General features: G+C 34.0%; 1 protein-coding gene across 4 annotated transcripts in view; it reads right to left on the bottom strand.

Annotated features, from left to right (window-relative positions):
- LOC148955789 (hexokinase-2-like) overlaps positions 1-24054 on the bottom strand; it is a 149874-nt gene that overhangs the window by 3677 nt on the left and 122143 nt on the right. For 3 of the 4 annotated variants that reach the window (XM_089104258.1, XM_089104253.1, XM_089104266.1), the window contains exons 9-11: positions 19820-19888; positions 13800-13945; positions 1636-1769 (exon numbers count right to left, since the gene is read on the bottom strand). In XM_089104258.1, the coding sequence (XP_088960384.1) occupies positions 1636-1769; positions 13800-13945; positions 19820-19888 (349 nt within the window). The remainder of the gene's footprint in view (positions 1-1635; positions 1770-13799; positions 13946-19819; positions 19889-24054) is intronic. The other variant, XM_089104274.1, reaches the window with a different exon arrangement.

Genomic DNA, 24054 nt, shown 5'->3' with positions numbered 1-24054 from the left:
GGAAAATACCTCCCCGCGGCTGGTTGATCTCTGATCACTTTTGACTTATAAAAAAAGAACTAGAACTCTCGATTTCTGATCGAATGAGCACCCTCCGAAGTTTCTACGACCATGAGGTGGAGCTGGGATTAGGAAGGGGAAGTCCCCTTCCTATACGGAATAAATTTTGCTGATTTGGGGTTTAATGTTGCTGTTTACTTTCATAATATCTGCGTAGACTAGGAATATTTCCAGGAATCAAGAGGGATTGAATATCAATTTCTCATTTTTGATGTTTTTTTTTTAATTTATCCCCACCCACGAACAAAAGTCCTTGGTACGGCCCTGGGGATTATATATCGATTTCTACCTCCACCCTCCCCTCGTCCCTCCCTTAGAACTACTTCTATATTTATCTGAAGGCTCAATGACAGTTTGAATGTTTTGGTATTAAAATGCACCCTATGAGGCATCTCCCTCCCTCTCACTACAAAACAATCATAGAACCCCACTGTAGAGGCTTAAAGCCCTTATATGCAAATGTTTGGAATTGTAAAACAACATAGAATTCACCTAAGACAGTAAAATTTGTTAATATTTTAAAAATATTTTGGCTAGTTAGGGAGGGAGGGTGATGCATCAAAGGGTGCAGTTTAATGCCAAAGATCTTTAAAATATTAGACCTTAAAAATATTTCGGCGAGTTAGGGAGAGAAGGAGATACCTCAAAGGGTACATTTTAATGCCAAAACATCCCAACTCTCATTGAACCTTGAGATAAATACAGAATTAGTCCTAAAAGAGGTACGAGGGGAGGGTGGAGGTAGAAATTGATTATGCCCAGGGCCAACTTCAGGAATTTCAATTGGGTTTTATTTCGAGGGGAGGGGGGCAAAAAAACGCACCAAAAATGTCAAATTGATATTTAATCCCTCTTGATTTCTATGAATATTTCTGGGCTACGCTGTTATTATGAAAGTTAAGAGTAACATTAAACCCCAAAATAAGCAGAATTTATTCCATATAGGAGGAGGGCTCCCCCTTCCTCAACCCCACCTTTGCTTCATGGTCCTAGAAACTTCTGAGGATTCTCATTCGATCAGAAATTGAGATATCTAGTCCTTTTTTTATAAGTCAATAGTGATTGGAAACCAACCAGCCGCGGGAGGGGAGGTATGTTCCGAGGAGGGGGAAGGATAAACGCCTAGACCCGCTTGGAATATCCGCACAGTTATATGTTAAAACACGGCTAATTATTCAACAGGCTCGGATTTCTTTTTTTCTTTTCTTTTTTACTCAACTAATTCGTTTAACTCAAGTAAAAAACTAAAAAGCACCAAAGCTGGAGGCTGGAGGTCACCCCCCTTGATGTTAGACATATTTTCGTAAGAGCATTAAAACCTGTCTAATTAAAAAAATCCTCTTTTTTGTATTATATACTTAAATGAAACTGGGCTAATTATATTCTAGTTTTGTGCCTGAAAAATGTATTAATATTTGCCTGTTTTTCCATAAGCACTTGGAGCAGAAAAACTCATGAGTGTCTCCTTTTTTTATTTATGCATAAGCACATATTTAATATATTTTGATAAGAAGCCGCGTCAACGATCAGCTTTACTAGCCAAATTAATCAGCTTTTTGATAGAAATAAAAGTACCTTTTTCCCTGGGGTCATTTTTATAATGTAATGTTCTAGTAGGTGGTGGAGTCTTGGATGGTATTTGTAAAGTGACCCGTCTACAGCTATAGTGCATTCCTCTCTATCCACTCGCATTAATGTTGCAGATAGGCCTGAAAACACACAGACATTAGAATTAGACTCACTGCTTAAATGAATTATTTAAGTTTAAATTTAAGTACAAACAGATTTGCAGTAAAATAGAGTGCAAAATTCACCAACATAATCATTTAAATATGGCTTATCACTAATTAACGATTAATAGCAAGTAGTAAGATTGGAATAAAATAGAAAAATGTAATCCAACTTAATTATCTCTGAAATTTTGGTTTATTTACGCAACAAGGCTCATTATTCATAAATCTGGTAAATTTTGGAATGTTTGGCAAATTTCTATGGCCAACTGAGAGGCAGGGCATACTCGAACAGGGTGAGAAGAGCGTATAATAAACGATTTAAATGAGTGAAAAATTATGGGAGAAAACAGAGTGAAACTCCAAATAGAATGGGGCGGAGTAGGAGTGTGAATATTTGTTCATGTCTCAGATGGCTTAGTGCTGCGATGAGCTGTTGGTAGTGTATTATAACCAGGCCAGGATTATGAAACCTGTGGTATCCTCAGAATAAAAAAGCATGACCCCTCCCACATTCCTCAAACAGTATAAAAATAATTTATGTTGTCATTTTATTCTTTCTTTTACTCTCATCTCTTTTCACGTATATTACTCTTTTGCTTTCTTTAAAACACAATTTTGGCAGTATTAATGCTTATGCGACAAAATATACACATCTCATGTTGTATATCTCGATCAAGGAACATTTTGGAAGACTATGTTGCACTCAGTTTGATTATTTATTTTTTGAAGTTAAAAAAAATTAGTTGATGACATGCTCTACTGCTAGTCATGGTAATTGGATAATAACCAGCTCTAGGTTTGGTTAGCCTATATAACGGACAAACATTTTCTAGATTAATGTAGAAGACGAAGAACAACTGATTAGTCAGCAAAGGTGATCACAATCCCCTTATAATTCTTCCTTCACTAGCCACACCCAATAGAAGAATGATTCCACCTAATTCATTGATGACATAATGTCAAACACAAGCTGCACCCAATAGGAGAATGACTGCACCTAATTAGTTAATGACATAGTGTACTGATGGTCACGGTAGTTGGATAAATACCACCTATAGGGGTGATTAATACATACAACAGACAAATATTTTCCAGACACATTACTTTAGAAGATAAAGAACAGCTAATTATCAGGAGATGTGGTGGCAATTGCCTGACAATATTTCTGTGACAAGCTGCAGCCAATAGAATAGACTGCACCTAATTGATTGATGACATAGTATACTCCTAGTCAAAAATTGATATATTTGAAACTTGATTTATTAGAAACATGAGAATATATAATAAAAAAAAAGTGGCAGGTATGGTGTCGATCTATGTCTAAGCAATGTAGTAATTTTTAATGTTGATTTGAGAACTTTGAATGGAAATACATATTGAAAATTATCCTGTGTGGACCATAATAAATTGAGCGGACCGGAACCGGCTGACAAAAACACTGATTGTACATAAACTGGTAATGATATGAAAGAAGAGGGCAGCGTCACAGCATTCACTTGAAACATAATCTTCTTGGATTTTTAGCAAATGTAGATTTCACTTCATAACAGAATCTGTGAGTGTCACGAAAAACCGTCTTTCTATGAACACTCGTCGAGGCTAATCCATTGAGAAGGTTTTTGTTCATTGTGCTAATTCTGTTAGATAACTTGATCAAGTGGAGAGAATGAATTTTAATCAGACAAATGGTGGTGGGCTTGCTTCGGGAAAATGACTAAAGAGATGATTATTGAGTCCAGAAATGGAATACCGAGAGACGCTTGCCAATACTCCTTAATATATTTGGCCAAATAATTATCCCTATAGTTCTGGTTCTTTTTTAGTCTGGCCTTTGCTGTTTTCTTACTCAAGTCCTAGATGCGTGGAATCGCTTTACTTTTTTCAAAGAAGTCTTGGACTACATGTTCTGGTTTGGACTTCTGGTATTTAAGCAGATATAGAATCCACGATAAGGGCTAGACAGCCTAGATAGCATTAAGTGTAAGGGCTAGGCAGCCTAGATAGCATTAAGTGTAATTGATTGTAATGTATTTACGATTGGTTCTATAATGGCCAAATACTTTGTAATGAATTCAAAACTTTCAATGAATTTTACACTGCTGGCTACCGTATGAAGCTGCTAAGCAGCTTCTCTTGCGGCTGTGTTGCCCTCTATGAACAGAGAAAAGAGGAAATCCATGGTTTGAATGAAGTTTGCATTGAATATTCTTATGGTTTTATAATTCTCGCTCCATTTTATTTCAGAAAGTTTAGAGATATTGAGAATTGACTTAGGTCTTTGATTTGAAAGCTGACTCTACTTTAGTGGCCTTACCTACAAAATTTGGTTTCATCTTATGAATATGAAAAACTAGACAGAACTCCAAAGAAAAATAATAAGAAGTATTTATTCGATCTAAAATAAAAAAGGAGATGTATATAAGATATATTAGATATTGCAAGAAAATAACAACTCTCTCCATAATCAGTCGCGCATCTCGTATAATGTTGGTTTTACTTCACACATCGCAAATATATTGAAACTTTAAATTTTACATTGGGGTATACTACAGGGTATATGAATATACCATGTGTCCTCCTTCCGTAATAAATAAAAACTTCCGTCAGATGGAATTTATCAGCCATATCTGATGAGCAAATACAGGGATTACCGACAGAGCCGCATCCAGGATTTTGTTTGGAGGGGAGGGTTCTAAAAGAATATCCTCCCGTAACCTTTGTCTAATGGTCTCAAATAAGGTTAATCCTGAGGTCTTAGCACAATACCCAATTAGTACATCCCTTACGAACGAGGACGAGTCCATTAGGCATACTACTGTCTCTTTAAGGGAAATTTTTTTAGTGCAGCATAAACAAGCATTGAGTTGATGTACATTATGGATTCAGTACAGTAAGTGTTTTCAAAACAAAGTCTAAACGACGGTTTTACTTTCCTGCATATCTATTACTTTTTCACAGCAGATATCGACATTCCTATGGACAGCCAGTAGGGCTGAACCACTCAGCCTTTCTTGTCCTATTGAATTTCAGAGCCAAGTTTTTAGCATTCTAAGTGTGGAGATGCTTCTTTCTGGAGTAGCAGTGATTACAGGCAACGTCAGAAGAACAGTAAAAAGAAGAGAAATATTTGTGAAAAGGAAAAATCACGTTCCTGAAGAGAAGACAGAACACAAGAAGGTCATTCTGTGATCAGATTTTGTTCCTATCTGCTGCGCCAAATTTCAGCCTCTTACATTAAGCAGTCTGCTTCGGGCGGAATATCACCGTTTAGCTCAACCAAAGAATTCAATTTTATGGTCTTGGGATCAATAGAAGCGATCTTAGAAGGGTGAGGACACTAAGATGTGACAAAATAATTGTGATGAAATTCCGGATGATGTTTCAGTTGAGATATGAAGTGGTCTAGAAAATGAATAAATAGAGATTTTACAGTGAACCAGTAGATCAGGATCGTTCGGATGCACACTTCTTCCACCTCTCGCCCTTGGACGAGTCAGTATTGGCAAACCTCTGAGCTTTGTTGAAAATAGAAGCAAAAGCAATAGCAGCATTTTCTCTCGTTTGTTGTTTTGGAAAGGACAGTCTTTACATATCTTCAAGCGGTAGTGGAATAGCAGTCGACCGACTGAACGGTCTTACACAAGGGTCAGGCAGAAAAGTTCTTTTGCCACATTCAGACGCATCACAAACTGTTATTGGCTCGTGACATCCAGCAACTATGACGGTTTTGCAAGCGTTTCTATGTTCTTATTCTCCTCAAGATCTTTGAGATAATGCAAGATAGGTCAATAGAGCTCAAGAAAACGCATAACTGAATCGTGGTCCTCGACCATCTTGTTTCGCAAAATCCAATTACATTCTGTTTTTGTGAATCTAGTAGGAATTTCTTAATTTCTTCGTTGATATTCTTTGTTCTGAGCGGCGTAGCACTGTCTAAGTTACAGACTTGCGATAAGGTTCCAAAAAACTGCTTAAAAGATGAAATTTAACGGGCAGAAGAAATAACAAGGTTGAGACTGTATGCACTACAATGCAAGTAAAATGACTTCCGGGTACTTTTCGTGTGTAACTGCCTGAACACCCCTGAGATGACCATTAATAGCCGCTGCTCCGTCATATTCATGCCAACCATCTTTTTTTACAAAGCTCAAGTCTTTCAAGAAACTGAAGGATTGACGAAGCAAGACCTTTTCCGGTCAAATTAGTAACCGACACAAAACCAAGAAAATGCATATGAAGGTTTCCAGCGGAGGTGTAATGGACGTGAACAAAGAGCAATGGAGCTAATAGATAATGGAGCTCAAAATTTGAAAGATGCACCATATCGTCAGCAAGCACCGAAAAATAAGGGTTTGGGTCTATTTTTTGACAACGGATTGCTGAAGAATTTCTCCATACGTGACAATAAGATTATTCAGAATCATTGAGGAAATATGTGTCGCATTTGTGGCCGCTGAAAGAAATGTTTCGTTAGGCTTTCGTCACCATGTCTTACCTTCAGTAACAGAAGAGCTGGGAAGTTGTCACCATTATTATGCGGTTCTGGCTCCATGATTCAAATGGAGCGAGGATCTTTCATACTCCAAAGGTTAAATTGTTGCGCCCCGCAAAATATTACAGTTTCAATAACTGGCTTCTCTTTTTGACGATTTTCCTCAACCTGCATTTTCTTTGCTATGTCTAACTAACTGATAATGATATCCTGCTTTTACTCCAAAACAAAAATTAAGTTATCTGTGTTTGCAATGCAATTTTGTGAAAATGCGCTTGCCGGTGAATTGCTTAACAATCGATTGCATCCTTCCAGTTTGTGAAGGGTTTGCTGACAAGCTTTCCTAAGCGGTGATAGTTACCTTTGCCGGCTGTTTCGGATAAAAAAATTACACAACATCTGCAAAAAGCAGCGTCCTTAGTGGGAGAATAGGACAGCCAGTGGAAACAAATCAGCCTATTCAACTGAAATTACAACTTTCTTTTCCATATGCTGGAAAAGTCTAGGAAATGTCTTGAGTTCTAGATTTCTGTAGCAGAGGAAGTTTAGGTATTGCATGTTGATGATTTATTTTAAAGACAGCAAATATCGTTTGGAACCGGCGAAGAAGACTTTGAAAATGTGTGCTATAAAGCAATTGTATGAGCATTGAGTAGCCGTTTCAGTTTCTTGCAAGGCCAGAGGGGCACATGAACAATTCACCAATGACTCGCAAACACTTATATCAAAAATGCCCATACTGGTTCACTTGGGCGCGAAAAAACGTGATATCACTATTCCTCTTCAGGTTATAAATAGCTCTTTACTTCACAAAGTGATAAACAGAACTGACTGGACAACCAATCTTGTAACTCGAAAAGGATAATATTATAGTTGGTTTCACAGCACATGAATTATTGAAGTAATTCTGTGATTCTTAGTGATTCTGATTCTTAGTGATTCTGAACATTCTCGTTAGTAAGATTCTTTACGGGTTTTTAAAGAACAATTTACGAGCAGGAGAAATATTTCGGGGAGGGGGAAAACTGGGTAATCCCCTTGGATACGGCCCTGATCACCTATACCAATTAAACATGTACAATCCTACATTTCATTTAAAATGCTAGACTTACTTGATGACAAAATTGCTGGTAAACGAAATATTCTTTAATAAATTTATAATTTAACATCTATTGGTTTCACTGCAAAAATTGCAAATATGTTGGAATTTATATTCTACTTTAGGGGATTAACTGATTTAACCATTACGATTTTAGAAAATTTGGAAATAAGTAATCGAACTAAAGAAGAGAAAAATATAAATTTACGTAAACGTGAAGACTATTGGATCCATACCCTCGGTACTGCTTATCCGTTCGGGTTGAATGATCGAGTGGCTAAATATGGAGACATGTCTAATGTTATTGTTAATTGTATAAATGGTTTAATGGACCATCCTTCTTTTAATCATCCCGTTAAACGTAAAAATCGATGAAGAGGGCATAGGAAAAATGAGAGAAAAGAGATTAATATTTAGAAATCTATTTGAAGGACTTGTGCAAACTATTTGAGTCTAATGGTATGGCTAGCATAATAAAATGTTTGAATAAGTTATCAAAAAATAATTTAATAAAATTGTTTTGGAATGTAAATAATAAAAAACCATGTAACTCAAAAATTAAACTGATTTATGATACAGTATGTATTCTAGATAGAACTAAAGGTAATTCAAATGAAAAAAAGTCAGATAAGACTGTTAATAAGGAAAATAGATTATATCTTCCTACAAATTTTATAAGTAAACAAATAGAGGTTATAAATTTACCTAGAATTTTAATCCAGGCTGATGTAAAACAGGCCTTCCCTAGTAATTTGAAGTATAAGAATAATCCGATTATAACATATAAATTTTCAAAAATGATAGAAAAAATGATTTTTAATTATAATTTAATACTTAGGAACTTTGACACGGATAGTAATTGGAAACCTATTTGTAAGTGTGACCAATTGTTATCGTTTGTTAATCCAACTTACGAACATATTATTACAGGTGATTTAACAATAATTAAGCAAATTGAATTGCAAAGTATAATGATAATGGGGGCTAAATTCCGTCTATCAAATCATCTAAAACCCTCGAATCTGCTTAGAGTGTTAAATAATAATCTCGACATATTTATTGATAATTGGTGCGAAAAAGAGAAAATTAATAAAAAATGTTTTCAGAATTGGAATAGTTTCATTATTAATAACGTTAGAAATAAAATAAATAAGAGGACAAATAAGCATGATAATGATGGTGTTTTTTGTAATTCTAAGATAAAACAAGCAATTGATAATATAAAGAGTGATTTTGTAATTGTACCCATTGATAAAGCGAATAATAATCTCGCAATACTTTGTCAGAAGCTTTATTGTGATGTTTTAACAAAGGAACTTAGTACAACAAATACATATGAGCAGGTTCAAGATGTTAATAATAGTCTGTTGATTGGAATAGAGGATATATTTTTAAAAAAATTTAATATTAAGGTTAATGATAATGATAAAAATTTTCTGTTTTTATATTGGACGGCAAAATTTCATAAAAATCCCTCGAAACCACGCTTTATTGCGGGGGCAGAAAGGTGCCCGACCAGAGTTGCGGCTACTGACTTGTCGTGTATTTTAGGAGAAATTAAAAGTAAGTTTGAGGCATATTGTTCGGGAATTAAAAAAATTTCTAAGTTTAATCCATACTGGAGTGTTAATAATTCGCTGCAAGTAATAGACTCTCTTGCTTTAGTTTCAGTCAAAAGAGTGGACTCGTTTGATTTCACTACATTGTATACAAATTTACCCATTAATTTAGTATTTATAAATTTAAAAAAGATTATTAAGAAAGCTTTCCTTTTGTCTAATTTGCCGTTGTTAAAAATTGATGCGTATAATAAGAAGGCGAGATGGACTAATTATTTTAATAGTACAACTAGTTCAAGATGTTATAGCCTAGATATGATTTTTGATCTAATAGAATTTGTTCTATTTAATACTTACATAAAATTTAATGGCAATCAATATTATCCATGTAATGAAATTCCTATTGGGTGTAATGCCAGTCCAGTTATAGCGGACCTATTTCTAAATTATTTAGAATACGATTATATGACGGATAAAAAGAATCCAAGTAATATAAAGTACTTGCTCTCAAATAATAAAAGATATTTAGATGACCTTCTGGTGATAAATTGTTCAAATTTTTTAGAGATTGCAATTCAAATATATCCACCAGAGTTAAAGCTGGAATCCAGTAATGGAAATGGCAAATATGACCATTTTCTAGATTTAGAGATTAATGTGGTACCTAATAATACAATAAATTTGAAAATATATAATAAAACAGACGATTTTAATTTTGAAATAGTTAATTTTCCATTTCCAAAAAGTACTATTCATTCAAATATAACATATTCATCGTATTTTTCCCAACTATTTAGATATGCAAGAATTTGTAATAATTACATCGATTTTAGAAAAAGATGTATTTTACTTAGCAAGAAGCTAGTCGTAAGTGGTTTTTCCGCCAATAAACTTGCTAGCCAATTTAAAAAGCTTTGTTTTAAGTATAATCAGCTTTTGCATAAGTATAATAAAAGTTATCAAGATATCTTGAATGATATTTTACGGTGACTGGTTGACGGAATTGGTTTATCTTCCCGGTTGTTGAGGGTTGGATTGTGACACCTGTGGTAAAGATTATGGTGGAATATTCGGAATTTAATTCTTAGAATTTGAGTGAAAGTGAAATTGTTCCGGGTGGAGGACTAGTGGTATTTATTTGTTTGTATTTAAATCGGTTGAAGTTGGGCTCTCAGTGTTATTTGAAGGTTGGTTAAGAATGTTGGAAAAAATTTTTCTGAGGTATATATTTTTATTTTTTGGATGTTTTGGATTTTGTTTATGTTTATTCCATTGGTGGTACTATATAGGGGTATGCCAGATTATGGCATGTCGTGCTCAATTGCCTGGGTAATGAAATTTAAGCGCCGAAACCCATTTAGGCAATGAGTTTTCATCTGACGAGCCCCGATATATGGTGATCACCTTGGGAATATAATGTTTTTGTAGATTTAAGGTGCTATAGCTTGGTTTTGGAACATAGACGTATTCTTATTGATGCTGATTTTGCTCTATTTTGGACTTGATTTTCGGACTGTCGGATTGGTTATACTGTTTTGTCCTGTGGAACTGGATGGATGAGTAGGGTCTAGACCTTGTTCAAGTGCTCATTTATTTCAGTTACTAAAGTAGGAAGACAGTTTTTTTTTTTTTTTTTTTTTTTTTTTTTTTTTTTTTTTTTTTTTTTTTGCCAGGTGATTACCGTAATACACTATGTGATTTCAGGTGGGATCTAATGCTGGTGGAGGAATTGTTTAAAAAAAATTTTCCCCGACAGACCTTAACCCTGATCCAGGTTTTAACCTGAGACGGATAATTGTTCGGGGAAGTCATTTTATTTTTGTTTTTGGGTTGTTTTTTGGTGTTATGGTTAATGGAAATATGCTTGATTTTTGGATATGATTTGGATTTTGTTTTGTTTGTTGTTTTTGGTTTTTTACCTTGTTCTTAATGTTAAATTCAAATGCTAGTAAGATTCAAAGCGATCTACCGGATATTGGTAGGTGTACTGGTCGTTGTTTTCTCTGCCGAGATTATTTTACCCCTAGGGCTATGGTACAAAGCACTTTATATAATAAAAAGTTTCATTGTTTGTTTCGGGGTAGGGTAAATTGTAAAACAAATAATATCATTTATTGGCTGGAGTGTAAAATTTGTGGCTTACAATATGTGGGGGAAAGCATTAATAACATATATGAGAGATTTTAGGGGCACAAAAGCACAATTAAAGGTAAAAAAACGAATAGCTATCTAGTACAACATTGTAATAATGGTACCTGTGCTTTAACTGATTTAACCATTACGATTTTAGAAAATTTGGAAATAAGTAATCTAACTAAAGAAGAGAAAAATATAAATTTAAGTAAACGTGAAGACTATTGGATCAAGACCCTCGGTACTGCTTATCCGTTCGGGTTGAATGATGGAGTGGCTAAATATGGAGACATGTCTAATGTTGTTGTTAATTGTATAAATGGATTAATGGACCATCCTTCTTTTAATCATCCCGCTAAACGTAAAAATCGATGAAGAGGGCATACGAAAAATAAGAGAAAAAAGAATATAGATTTAGAAATCTATTTGAAAGAATTGTGCAAACTATTTGAGTATAATGGTATGGCTAGCATAATAAAATGTTTAAATAAGTTATCAAAAAATAATTTAATAAAATTATTTTGGAATGTAAATAATAAAACACCATGTAACTAAAAATTTAAACTGATTTATGATACAGTATGTATTCTAGCTAGAACTAAAGGTAATTCAAATGAAAAAAAGTCAGATAAGACTGTTAATAAGGAGAATAGATTATATCTTCCTACAAATTTTATAAGTAAACAAATAGAGGTTATAAATTTACCTAGAATTTTAATCCAGGCTGATGTGAAACAGGCCTTTCCTAGTAATTTGAAGTATAAGAATAATCCGATTATAACATATAAATTTTCAAAAATGATAGGAAAAATCATTTTTAATTATAATTTAATACTTAGGAACTTTGACACGGATAGTAATTGGAAACCTATTTGTAAGTGTGACCAATTGTTATCGTTTGGTAATCCAACTTACGAGCATATTATTACAGGTGATTTAACAATAATTAAGCAAATTGAATTGCAAAATATAATGATAATGGGGGCTAAATTCAGTCTATCATATCATCTAAAACCCTCGAATCTGCTTAGAGGTTTAAATAATAATCTCAAAATATTTATTGATAAATGGTGCAAAAAAGAGAAAATTAATAAAAATTGTTTTCAGAATTGGAATAGTTTCATTATTAATAACGTTATAAATAAGATATATAAGAGGACAAATATGCATGATAATGATGTTGTTTTTTGTAACTCTAAGATAAAAAAAGCAATTGATAATATAAAGAGGGATTTTGTAATTGTACCCATTGATAAAGCGAATAATAATTTTGCAATAATTTGTCCGAAGCTTTGTTGTGATGTTTTAACAAAGGAGCTTAGTACAACAAATACATATAAAAAGACTATTTTTGCCAGGTGATTACCGTAATACACTATATGTTATATATATATATATATATATTATATATTATATTTTATATATATATATATAACACCCATAAGGATATATATATATATATATATATATATATATATATATATATATATATATATATATATATATATATATATATATATATATATAGGAAATATAGAATATATTAACTATTGATAAAGAATAGATAAAATAATAGATAAATGTAAAACAATCAAAGTAAAGTGTAAAATAGATGTAACAGTAGAAAAATATCTTAATTCTCGTATAATAGATATATCGTTCAACATTCAAAATAAATTTTGAGGCTCATTAGACTACCTTATCTAATACTGGCCAACCAGTTGAACTGCAGAAGACTGAGTCTATGATTGAAAACTGCAACAGAAACTTCACACTCATATTCCCTTAAATTAGGTCTGACTGCTGTTCCTATGTCTGCTTCGCTGAAACACTTGGGTTCTCCCTTTGGCACACTGGTCAGAGTGACCCGTGAAAGTCCTGTTGAGGTTCATTAGGCTACCTTGTCTAATACTGGCCTCGCAGTTGAACTGCAGAAGACTGAGTTTATGAAAAACCCGACAATATTTCACACTCAAGACTCCCTTAAAGTAGATCTGATTACTGTTCCTAGGTCTGCTTCACTAAACCAATTGGGTGCTCATTGGTAAAAACACTTGGTCTAGCACATTGGTATGAGCGACCCGTACACTTGCTATTGCTGTGGTAAAAGAAAAACCTTGTAAAATATATGGTTCGCTAGCGAAAGTTAAAGCACAAGTACACACTGGGAAAGCTCTACAATTCTGTGTTTGCACCGCATGTGTTTTGATAACACCCATAAGGATTTTTTTTTCTAAAACAGAACAGAAACAGGTTAGGGATGAATTTTACCTGTATGCAAAATTTTTCATTGTTATTCCTCTGGGGTTTCGTAACTCATACACTACTAAAAAATCCGATATTTTGACATTTTTGATAGAAAGGAAGAACTATCGGCTCGTTTTAAAGACCGGAGTAAGAAAATTTTGGACTTTTCACTTAACCGCCTATAGTTCACAGTAAAATAGACAGGTATAACTTTTTGACAGATCATTGTGACTGATTTATCGTTTGTACACTATCAATGTTATTTTATCGAATCTTCATTTCAGTTCGAATCATTACCGAATCTTCTTCTGGTCGAAGATGTACCGTTTTCATTTACTTTTCGTTATATATTTCCTTTTACTCCGCTAGTGCATTATTATAATGTGTTGAAAGAGGGTAAAAAATGAATTACTTTTATTAAAGATATATTTTAACTTTGATACATTGAAGAAACGATTTGTAAAGAAATATCTTACATATTGCAAGAAGGATGGCAGCCCTCTCTGTGACGGCAAAACAAACTTGTTGGAGAATCTTTAAATCATCACTTCCATGTTCGATTCCAAGTTCATGAAAACAGCTCTCAGAACTGACTGGCCTTGCGAGTTTCAAAACGGCATCTCTGAAAGATTACAAGTTATCTTTGAAACGAGTGAACAAAAACAAAAATGAATTAATACGACCAATATGGGGACTTCGATACCTAATAAAAATAAAACCTTAAAGACATATAGGAGACATCTGGGGTTTCAGTAGAGGTTTTTTCGAGCTAGCTAGCGAAGGCAACTTAGCTTTTCGTACGATATTCGCAACTAGCGCAAAGCCTTCTGACCGATATTTGTGAGAAAACAAGAATTGGCTAAACTTGGACAACATGGTAATGGAAAGTAATCCTGGCTACGTTTTTAGCGCCAAATTTAAATTAGCCCATTCATGGCTTTAACAGCAACGCACTATTTTCTTTTTACATTATTTGCACGATTTCCACTATTTTCTGCATTTTGTAAATTAATAAGTTCATAAAATGAAGAGTGGTTTTGGGGAAACCATGCAAATCATACATTAGACCAACTAGTAATGGCTATTTATTGAGACAAGCTGATTAGGACAATGGAAGAGTGACAGATTTTCAAACATCTTGCTTTTTCAGTAAACATTTGAGATGATTTTTACTAGCCCGTGGTATAAACCATACTCACTTTTCATTGGGTATTCACGACTGACACTTTTTACCGTTTAGACGCGGCGTGTCGCGAGTCGCTTTTTTATATAGTTGAAAAAAATAAGCAGTAAAAGCTGTTTTCCGACTATTAGTTGAAGCTTCTGCTCAATGATTCTTTAAAATTTCCAACAAGAACTTTGTGGGGCCACGAGCAGATCATTAACATGCACTGTGGTATCGTGGGCAATGGATTAATTGTATATATACGCATGTATCGGAATTATTAGAGGGAATTATTAAACGTATAAAAGAATATTATGAACGTAGAACAATAGTTTAAGGTTATTTATAAAGTTTTAAACATTATATTCTATCCCCTGAAACTATTTAAAGTTTGAAATGAGCGCACTTTTTGTAATTGATATTAAAATACCGTATCCGTGAGAGTGGTGAGTTTTTAAAATAATGCTACTCATGGAGGGAAAAGTGATGGTAAAAAGTTTTAATAGATTCGTTATTCTTGATTTTTAGAAAAATTAAGAAATATATACATAAACACGGCTTCGAATAGCATCACAATTTGATAAAACCCAGAATCCCTTCAATTAGTCTTTAAGATCCATAAAGAGATTTGGTCTCGTTTTGATCATCCGTATTATGACTGCTGGCGCTTACATTTTGTTCCGGTAAAATTCTGGACGATCGATGCTACTATACCCACCTTATCCTTATTTAGATGGCATAAAAGACAGGTAAATCAGGCGACAGCCAATCCTAATTTTAACAAAAAATATTTGTCGAAATTTTGAGTTTTCGTTTCTTTTTCTTTGGCTCTGGGTTTTGAAAACCCTACTGCTTTGATTTCCAGCAGTATTTTAAGCCATTTCAAGGCTTTTTCCAAATTTCGAAAACAAGCTTTTAAAATCTTTAAGACCTTGTAAATCAGGATTGGCAAAGGTAGGAGACTCAAAACGCTTTATTTGTGGCTTATTTGGGTTGCAGATCTATTTCTGGAGATTTTATTTTTTTTAACATAAAAAATGTTCCAAGGTTTTCAAAGGTCAACGTTATTTCGTGGGGGAAGGAGGGGAGTCAGATCAGTGGTTCCCAAACAACTTTGGGCCATGTTCCACCTAGGCATTTCTAAAATCTTGACCCCCCCCCCCCTATGATATTTAAATTTTTTTATTCAAAATTTTACGTGTGTTCACCTGAAGGAAGTTTAAAGGGCAATTAGCTTGGTCATCTCTTTAGGGTCGTCCTACAGGCGTATTATTTACTAATGAAAAATATTGTCTGAAGCGACACCTTTTATACAATATATAACGTCATCGCAATACTATCATTCATCTCTTTTGGTCTTTAAATGAATTGTACGTGACGTCCTTTACATAATTTTTTTTTTTTTATTGAGGCTCTAAAGTATAGTCAGCCGAAGGTTGCACGTTTTGCCAATGACCCCAAAAAATATTACCATGCCTAAGCGGTGGGTCCTGCACCTCACGTTGGGAATTACAGAGTTAGATGCTCCAAAAGAGCGTCAGTGGAAATCATTGAGCTCTGGATCCATTCTTGAAAATATTATCACTTAACTCAACTATCTTTCAAGATAACAAAACGCCTCTCGTCTGAAATGTTACCAGGTAAAATATTTTTGTGAAAATTGACTGTTTTTTGATTTACCAGTCTTCCATGCAATCTTCTACGCCCTAGAAATGTGTACCATGTACCATGACAATGTGTACCATAGTACCATGACAATACTTTCGTCAGGTATATTTTAGGCCCTGGGTTCACAATAATCTAGATCTAGAACTTCACCTTGTATTTCTACTTTTGTTGTTATATGCATTGTACAGCTACTGCAATAGCTTTAGTTTGGTGATCCTACAGATGAAAAACTAATTCATAGCATTGATACAACCCAGATCAACAGCAGTAGCTGAAAACGATGTCTGATGAACAATTTTTCAACAGAAGAAAAAAGGAAAAACTTGTTATAGCATCCACAATGTTAATACCCCCCGGAAAATACCCCCCCCAACGGAGAATACCCCCCGGTAAATACCCCCTCCCCCCGGAAAATACTCCCCCGTGGAAATTAAGGCTTTGCAAATTTGAGAATTTTATTTGAGTTTAATTTTTTTTTTATTTCGGTAGGGGGAACGAATTTTGGTACTAAAATTCGAGAACACACCAGTTTTTTCGTTAGTTTTTTTGTTACTTTAGAAATAAATTTTGGCTATAGCTTTGCGTACTAGGGGGGAGGGGGTGAAGTATAGCGGGTCTGCATGCAAAAGTATAGCGGGTCTGCATGCAAATTCTGCATATTACATAGATAGATAGAGAAGTGTACTCTAAAGCCAAACTATACGGCGATGAACATAGTAAAATAAAATAAATGAAAGGCAAAAGCGACATTAGGTTTTATCGGCGATCACCATATAACACTCAAGTTAAGTGCTCCATTAACATTAAAACTGCACTTGACAATTGGGAAATACCGCCATTGAAAAAACAAAACAAAAACACTTAAAATCAGGAAAAACACTTAAATGAAACATCACATTAGCTTTATACTGGGATTATTTTTTCTGTATTCTTCTGTAATTTTTTAGTGGCCATACCTAGAAGGAATTGTTTTCTGACTTCAAACTGTCCAAATACTTTACCCCCCTCCCCCCTATGTGAAAATATATAGCCCAAATTATATATTTCCCATCTATTCTGTCACTTGTCTTTGTCTTGTCTCATGCTAAGCTGAAAGAAACTAACGAATAAACCAGTTTGTTCTCGAGTTTTACGCAGGGCAAATTTGAGTGAGTGACGCATAATACACAAGTACCAAAATTCCTACCCAATACGGAAACTAAAAAAAATAAAACTCAAACAAAATTCTCAAATTTGGAAAGCCTTATTTTCCCCGGCGGGGGGGGGGGTATTTTCGAGGGGTATTTACCGGGGGGGGTATTTACCGGGGGTATATTTTCAGCAGGGGGGTATTTTCCGGGGGGGGGGGGTATTTTCCGCGGGGAGGGGGTGTATTATCCGGGGGGAGGGATTAATCACCGGAGGGGTGGGGGGGGGTTAATCGCCGGGGGGGTAATTGCCGGGGGGTAAACGCCAGCCACCAAAAAAAGACAGTTTGTATATGTTACACAAAAAACAGACCTATTGGTAAAGGTTTGAATTCATTTTTGAGCTTTAAGAATTGTATTTGAAAAAATTCAGAGACAGCATTAATATTTCACACAAAAAAGAACTAGTAACCAAAATATCATTTAAATTTACTTTTTTTTCACTATATCATTGAATTCCTTATTTTAGCAATTAATTTTATAAATTGTTTTGTTTCATAATTTGTACAATACTGTCAAGGGTTGTAGTTTTTAATGTTCTGTACAAACCGATTTTAGTCATGAAGATGTTGTGTGCCCTCGATTATTCCCATTGTGTTCGTGTTTTTCTTTTGTATTTTAGTTGGGGTTTTTTTCAGCCTTGATACAATTCGTTATCGTTCAAGTTCATTTTTGTTTCAAACCCAAAAATGAAAGACTTCCTTGCCTTTTTTGTGTCGATTATTATTTTAAGCATCTTCTTTCTGTAGATACTATTGTTTATTTCCTCAATTTTTGTTTACTAGGGTGTTTCATATTATTCTAGAAAACATAAATATTTTATTTTTAAGAAAATAAATACATAAAATAAAGATTGAAAGAAGAAATAAGATACTTGACCACATAAAATAGTACCACCAAGCTGCACAACGCACCATAAAGCTTTCAAATGCTATAAGAGGAACACTATATCTTAGGGAATAAGGGGAAGCCACCATCCTACGGAAATAGTTTGAGCCCTCACCAACACAGAGGCTTTAAAGACCAGTAGTAGACCTTTAAAAGGACACTTAGAAGTTGTTTTAAAAACATTTTCCCATGATTTTAGATACATTATATTTTCAAAAAAAGTATATTTTTAAACTGAAAAATTATATATTTAAATATTAAAAATAGGTCAGTATTTCAGTAAAAGTACCAAAAAATCGTTAATAACCATAACTTTTTTAATCTAAAAAATGAAAAATAAGGTCTTAAAATAAAATAAAATATATATCTTATATATGAGGGCAGTGCAATAAATTTTTGGGAACAAATGTACCAAGATAGGCCTATTGTACATCTGTCCTTTCTATTTGGGATGTTCGTAGTAAATTTTAACTTGAACACTTGAGAGCACGAAAAATTCATTTTAAAATCGATCTATTTCAACAAGTAGCTGTTAAATTTTAATTTCAGGGATTTAACAATAGTTATAGAGTATTTTAGCATATATGGACCCTATAGAGTATAGAGTCTAACAGTTAGAGTGTTAAGAACTATCAAATTGACTGCGTTAATTCAAAATAAAATTTGTCACTCGCAGCACGAGCGTAAAAAAATACGAAAAGCCAGATATAAATTATATTTTTTTTTAAAGGTTGTTAAGAATAAGTGGAACGTAAAAACAATTTTTTGTACGCATCCAAGATACGAAAAGACGCAAACTGTTTTTATGAGCCCAGACAATAACACATTTGAATAAAAAGAAAATTCCAAATATATGAATAATCAACTAAGTTAAAAAGAAAGCAGAAACAGACAATAGCCAGAGCTTAATTCGTTTGAAGGGTAGGGATGTAAATCTAAATTCTCTAAAATTTCAAATCAGGCCTTCCAATTTTATTAGTTTTCAGTCAGCCAAAATCTTACTTCTGACATAGACGCCTCTCAAACATACTTGTATGTTTTTAGTTATCCGATGTCAATCAAAAGTAGTATTCAATTTTAACATGAAATTAAATATTTATATGTTAATATATCTTAAGTACTTTACAGCGAAATTGATATATATGATAATGTTTACATTTAAGGGAGTTGAAGCTGCACACATTTTTAAACTTATCATTTGGGCTATTCATTGGGCTAATCATTTGAGCTATCCCTTATCTACTATAAGGGATATTTTAAATTCCATCTTTCTGCTGTTTTCTCTCATTTGCAACTGAGTTTCCCTGTTCAGTCCAGGAACATTCCTAAACATGTGTGCAAAGTTTTCTTTTTTTTTGTCGGTACTTCATAATGGTAATATACTAACAACAGAATTTCATAATTTTCATCCAACATTTTTAGATTGCATAGCTGTGTTGTTTATTCATAGGGGGAGGCGGACTAGCCAGCCAAAGCAGATTGTCAAGGACATTTTCACCCCTTTCACAAAGTTTGCACCTATGGCTTTGTGATCTCATAAAACAAACAATACAATACACATATTCCCATATATGCACAGAGGACATACTGATCCAAGTGTTTTGCAGATTCCTCCGACTGATCGGTTGGAATATCACCTTCAATACCCATACTAAATCTACAAGAAAAAGTCGGCGTTAGTATTAAAGCATCACACCTTATATGACGTGCAATTTCAAACTTTATCAGGATTCGTATGCAAGGCTCGTGACTAATTATTGAGACGTATGAGATGTCTCTTGTGTGTCAATGGCCATTAATTTTCTTACTTTATCACAACTGAAAGGTTCTAAAAAAACGCTGAAAACATGCGAAAATAAGTAAATTTGGTACTTGTGTAGAATCCGATAAACACGCGAGAAGTGCAGTTTCGTCAATGTTAATGAAATAAAACAAAATAGTATGAAAATATAATAATTTAGAAACAAATTTGGGTTACAAATTTTGCACATTAGGGGGGTGGGGGTAAAGCACAGCATATATTAAATACGTGACTTAACCTAACCCAACCTAGGTACCTTTTATTCCCCCTAAACCCCAAAAAACTAAAGTTTAAATATAGTTCCCGGAGTGAGAAACCCTTTTTTATACAGCGTCTAGGCATTACCCGGTAAAATGCCTACCTCATCTTCAATACAATTCTCGCGTGTTTATCGGAATCTGTACAAGTACCGTAAATTTTTCTGTTTTTAAAACAGGTTTTGATTATTCTCTAAAAAACAAACTGTCTTAGTAATATCATAATTTTGGCTAGGTACAGATCAGAAACTAATGGGTCACCTATTTCATGATCTTGTGTCTTTGGTGCATGTTACAGTCGTAAGCATGTTGTAAAATAGTATGCTTCACAAATAAGATAAACCCTAAAATACTAAGGAAAGTGGAAAAAGAACTGATTGTTGGAACCCGTTTAGCGAAAACTTACACAGCTATATTATGTCTACAAAATTAAAAACAAATTCGGGATCATTTTTTAATCAACATGACCTCAGTTTACAGTTATGGAGTTTGGGTAGTATAGGGGCCAAATCTGAAAAAAAAACGTGGGAAAAAATTAAGCAAAATTAACTTTAAGCAAATTGAGCAAAATCTTAGAAAATCGTGGTTTTCAAACATGAATACGTCTAATGTAGGACAAGGGGGCAGAAAACACTTTATTTTGCAAAACACTTTATTAACATTTTATTTAAGAAACACTTTAGAAACACTTTATTAACACTTCATTTTGATGCTCTTAGTGCTTTCAGCACCTAGTCTCTTTCATTTCGTTTCATCTATTTAACAGTCTTAAATACATAAAAAAAAACCGTACATCTCACCAATCATTGTCTGAGAAAATCAGTGGTTGTTTAAAAAACCAGAGCAGCTATTACAGATGATTTCCGGAATGACCAGGAGAATAAACTACAACATCCATCATCTCCAAATTTTCTCCCAGAAAACTTGGTTCTTAGAGATCTCCCAAGAAATTTAACGTACTTAACTGCACACACGTTAACACGAAATAAAAATCCTTAATTTTTACTCAGCGCTAGCTTTCTGGGAGATTTCGGTACGCCCAATTTTCTTTCAAATAAACTTGTAGAAATCTATAGAAATTTGGAAAAATTTAGGAAGCTCTGAAATAAACTGATAATGATGTAAGTCCGTAACATTACATAGACAAAGTTTTCCATATTAATTTACTATCAATAGATCACTCAAGATTTTCCTTTTTTTTTACTTTGAACACAAAAATGTAGATTAACACCCCTCCGCCTGTTACAAACCACAGAGCTATGAGGTGACTGATGTCTCGTCTTTATTTTACGCTTAAGGATTTTACATTACAGTTACTTGAAGGTAAGATTAGTATTTCCGTGTTAGTTACAATACAAAGCAACAATATCTTAAAGTTAAGCAGAATCAATGGCGATTTACAGAACTATTTTGCAGAAGAGTAGGCAGATTTTTCAATGCCTTAGGAATGTCAATAATTACCATCGCCCACCACCCTCTAAACCCCTTAGGCTCCCCACTTCTGAACCGCTTAGACTCCCCCTTCTAAATCGCTTAGACTCACCTGCCCCCGGCTGATCTTCGCATTTAAAAAAAGAAGAATAAAATGATCTCCAAATCTATCGGATACAAGATTATGTTTGTATATTGTATAAACTACAACACGGCACATCGCTAACGCCTCACTTAATTTTGGCTGGCCTCTGAAACCATTTAGCGGAAAAAATCATTTCTAATAGTGTGGCCATTAAGCCACAAATACAATCACTCTTTAATTACTATTAAACAAACAATTCTGTTAAAACAATGAATAAGTCATAAACTTCCCCACTTACAAAACAAATTTATTTGTAATATCCAAATGTTAATTTGTAGATAAGCCCAAATTCCTAGCGATCGTGATTTGATATGAATTAAACAACGAAAACTCTGTTTACTTCTGCAATGACAAAGTAGATTTGCATTAGTCAAAACCAGAAACACTGCTGGTCAACGTCGGCAGTGCTTCCACTTTGCAGGATCTTTCCTGAAATTCAGGATTCTTAAGATTCCAGGAATTCTTAGGATATTCAATATTTTGAAAAATTCTTACCCATTTGGGAAAAAATTCAGGGGCAAATAACCACAGTAGAAATCAAAATACCAGCCGTAATTCTTTGTTACCACTCTTTGTGACCACTGCTCAAGCAAGGTTGCCACCCCTAGTGACTTATCACTATTACTAGTGATTTTCTTTACTGCCTAAAGAAAAAAAAATCACTAAATCTGCATATAAATCACTAGATTATTGAAGAAAATAACTAAATTAACCAAAAAATCACTAGAGTCTAGTGATTTTATTTTTCACCAGGTTTCAACTCTCTGCTCGAGACATCTTATGACCATCAAGCTTTTAAATACCGCAAAACATAAAGCTACAAAAAGTCACATTTTGCCTACTGCAATGATTTAAAATTCAAAGAGGAATGGAGGTAAGCTTACACTAAGATACAGCAATATTTATTATTCCACTGAGCTAGAGAGACTTGTGCCTTTGGATCAGACATGAATCAAGTGTTTATTCAGATTTCCGTGCTTGTCCAATAAGAGAGTCATACTTACTCCCACCATTTACCCGTGCCATTTAAACATTTTTGCCTCTCAATTACTCGGACTATCTGTCTTGGTTTTTTTCTACAATTAGCCATGTCTTGATGCCTACTGCAAAATACTTGATTTTCAATTCGTGCCAACATTAAAAAGAACAACCCTTGACAGTATCGTACAAATTATGAAACAAAACAATCTATAAAATTAATTAATAAATTAAGGAAATTAATCATATAGTGAAAAAAATGAAGTTAACTGACTTTTTGGTTATTTATTCTTTTTTGTGGGAAAATTTATTGCTGTTTCTAAAATTTTTCCAATACAATTCTTAAAGCTTGCAAATGAAATCAAAACTTTACTAGTATGTCCGTGTTTTTTTTTAACATATACGAACTCAATTTTTTTTTTGTCCGAAACCCCGAAAATTCCACCAAAACACATACAAATTTGAAACATCAACATTGTGGATGCTATAAAACTAGTTGAAATCCTTAAAAATATCTCGTTTTCTATTATGATTAATGAAGCTATGTCATGTTTTCAAATAGTTTCTTTTTGACGGAGGCTGATCTGCTAGATGTGGTTGACTGTCCTGGTTGCAGGTCTGCCTCCATCTTTTTAGAACTTAATCAGGCTAAGCTTCCCCAAAAGAATGATATAGGATCCAGTTCAGATACAACATAGGTGCAGAACCCTTCAGTAGCATCAATTATAAGAAATTCATCCCTTTCGACAAAAATAATCAAGCACTCATGTCACATGATGCCTTTGACCGTGTCCTATCCATGTAAAAAGCTACATGAGGAGCTTGAGGACACAATCATTCTCTTTATAGTGCAAAACGACAAAATTCTCCGGAGGAAGTTCAAGTTTTTGCTTATTGTAAAATATACAAAATTCTTGCCCCAGGACAGGCTCACTGGTCCTCTGTCAAGCAGTGCATCGGCAGAATATTTTTACAATGGACTGCTCTGCTCTGAACTTTACATTACTTCTCCAAACCTCTAAGTCATCTTCACCAAATCAGCTCATTCTTGACAGTCTCAAGAATATACGCAAAATGGTAAGTTTTAAATTTCTGAGTTATGCTTTGGTCATAATTACACCTTATAAGTGCTTTTTCAAAAGTGATTATCCTTGGTCTCATCGATTCTAGGAGGGAAACTGAAATGTTATCCGAGTTTTTCTGCCATCTTA

This window comes from Artemia sp. Qi Xiang Cuo, chromosome 2 (assembly GCF_049724085.1).
Source record: "Artemia sp. Qi Xiang Cuo chromosome 2, ASM4972408v1, whole genome shotgun sequence".
Lineage (NCBI taxonomy): Eukaryota > Metazoa > Arthropoda > Branchiopoda > Anostraca > Artemiidae > Artemia > Artemia sp. Qi Xiang Cuo.
The sequence above is the reverse complement of the archived record's forward strand: the minus strand, read 5'-3'. Positions and strand labels throughout refer to the sequence as shown.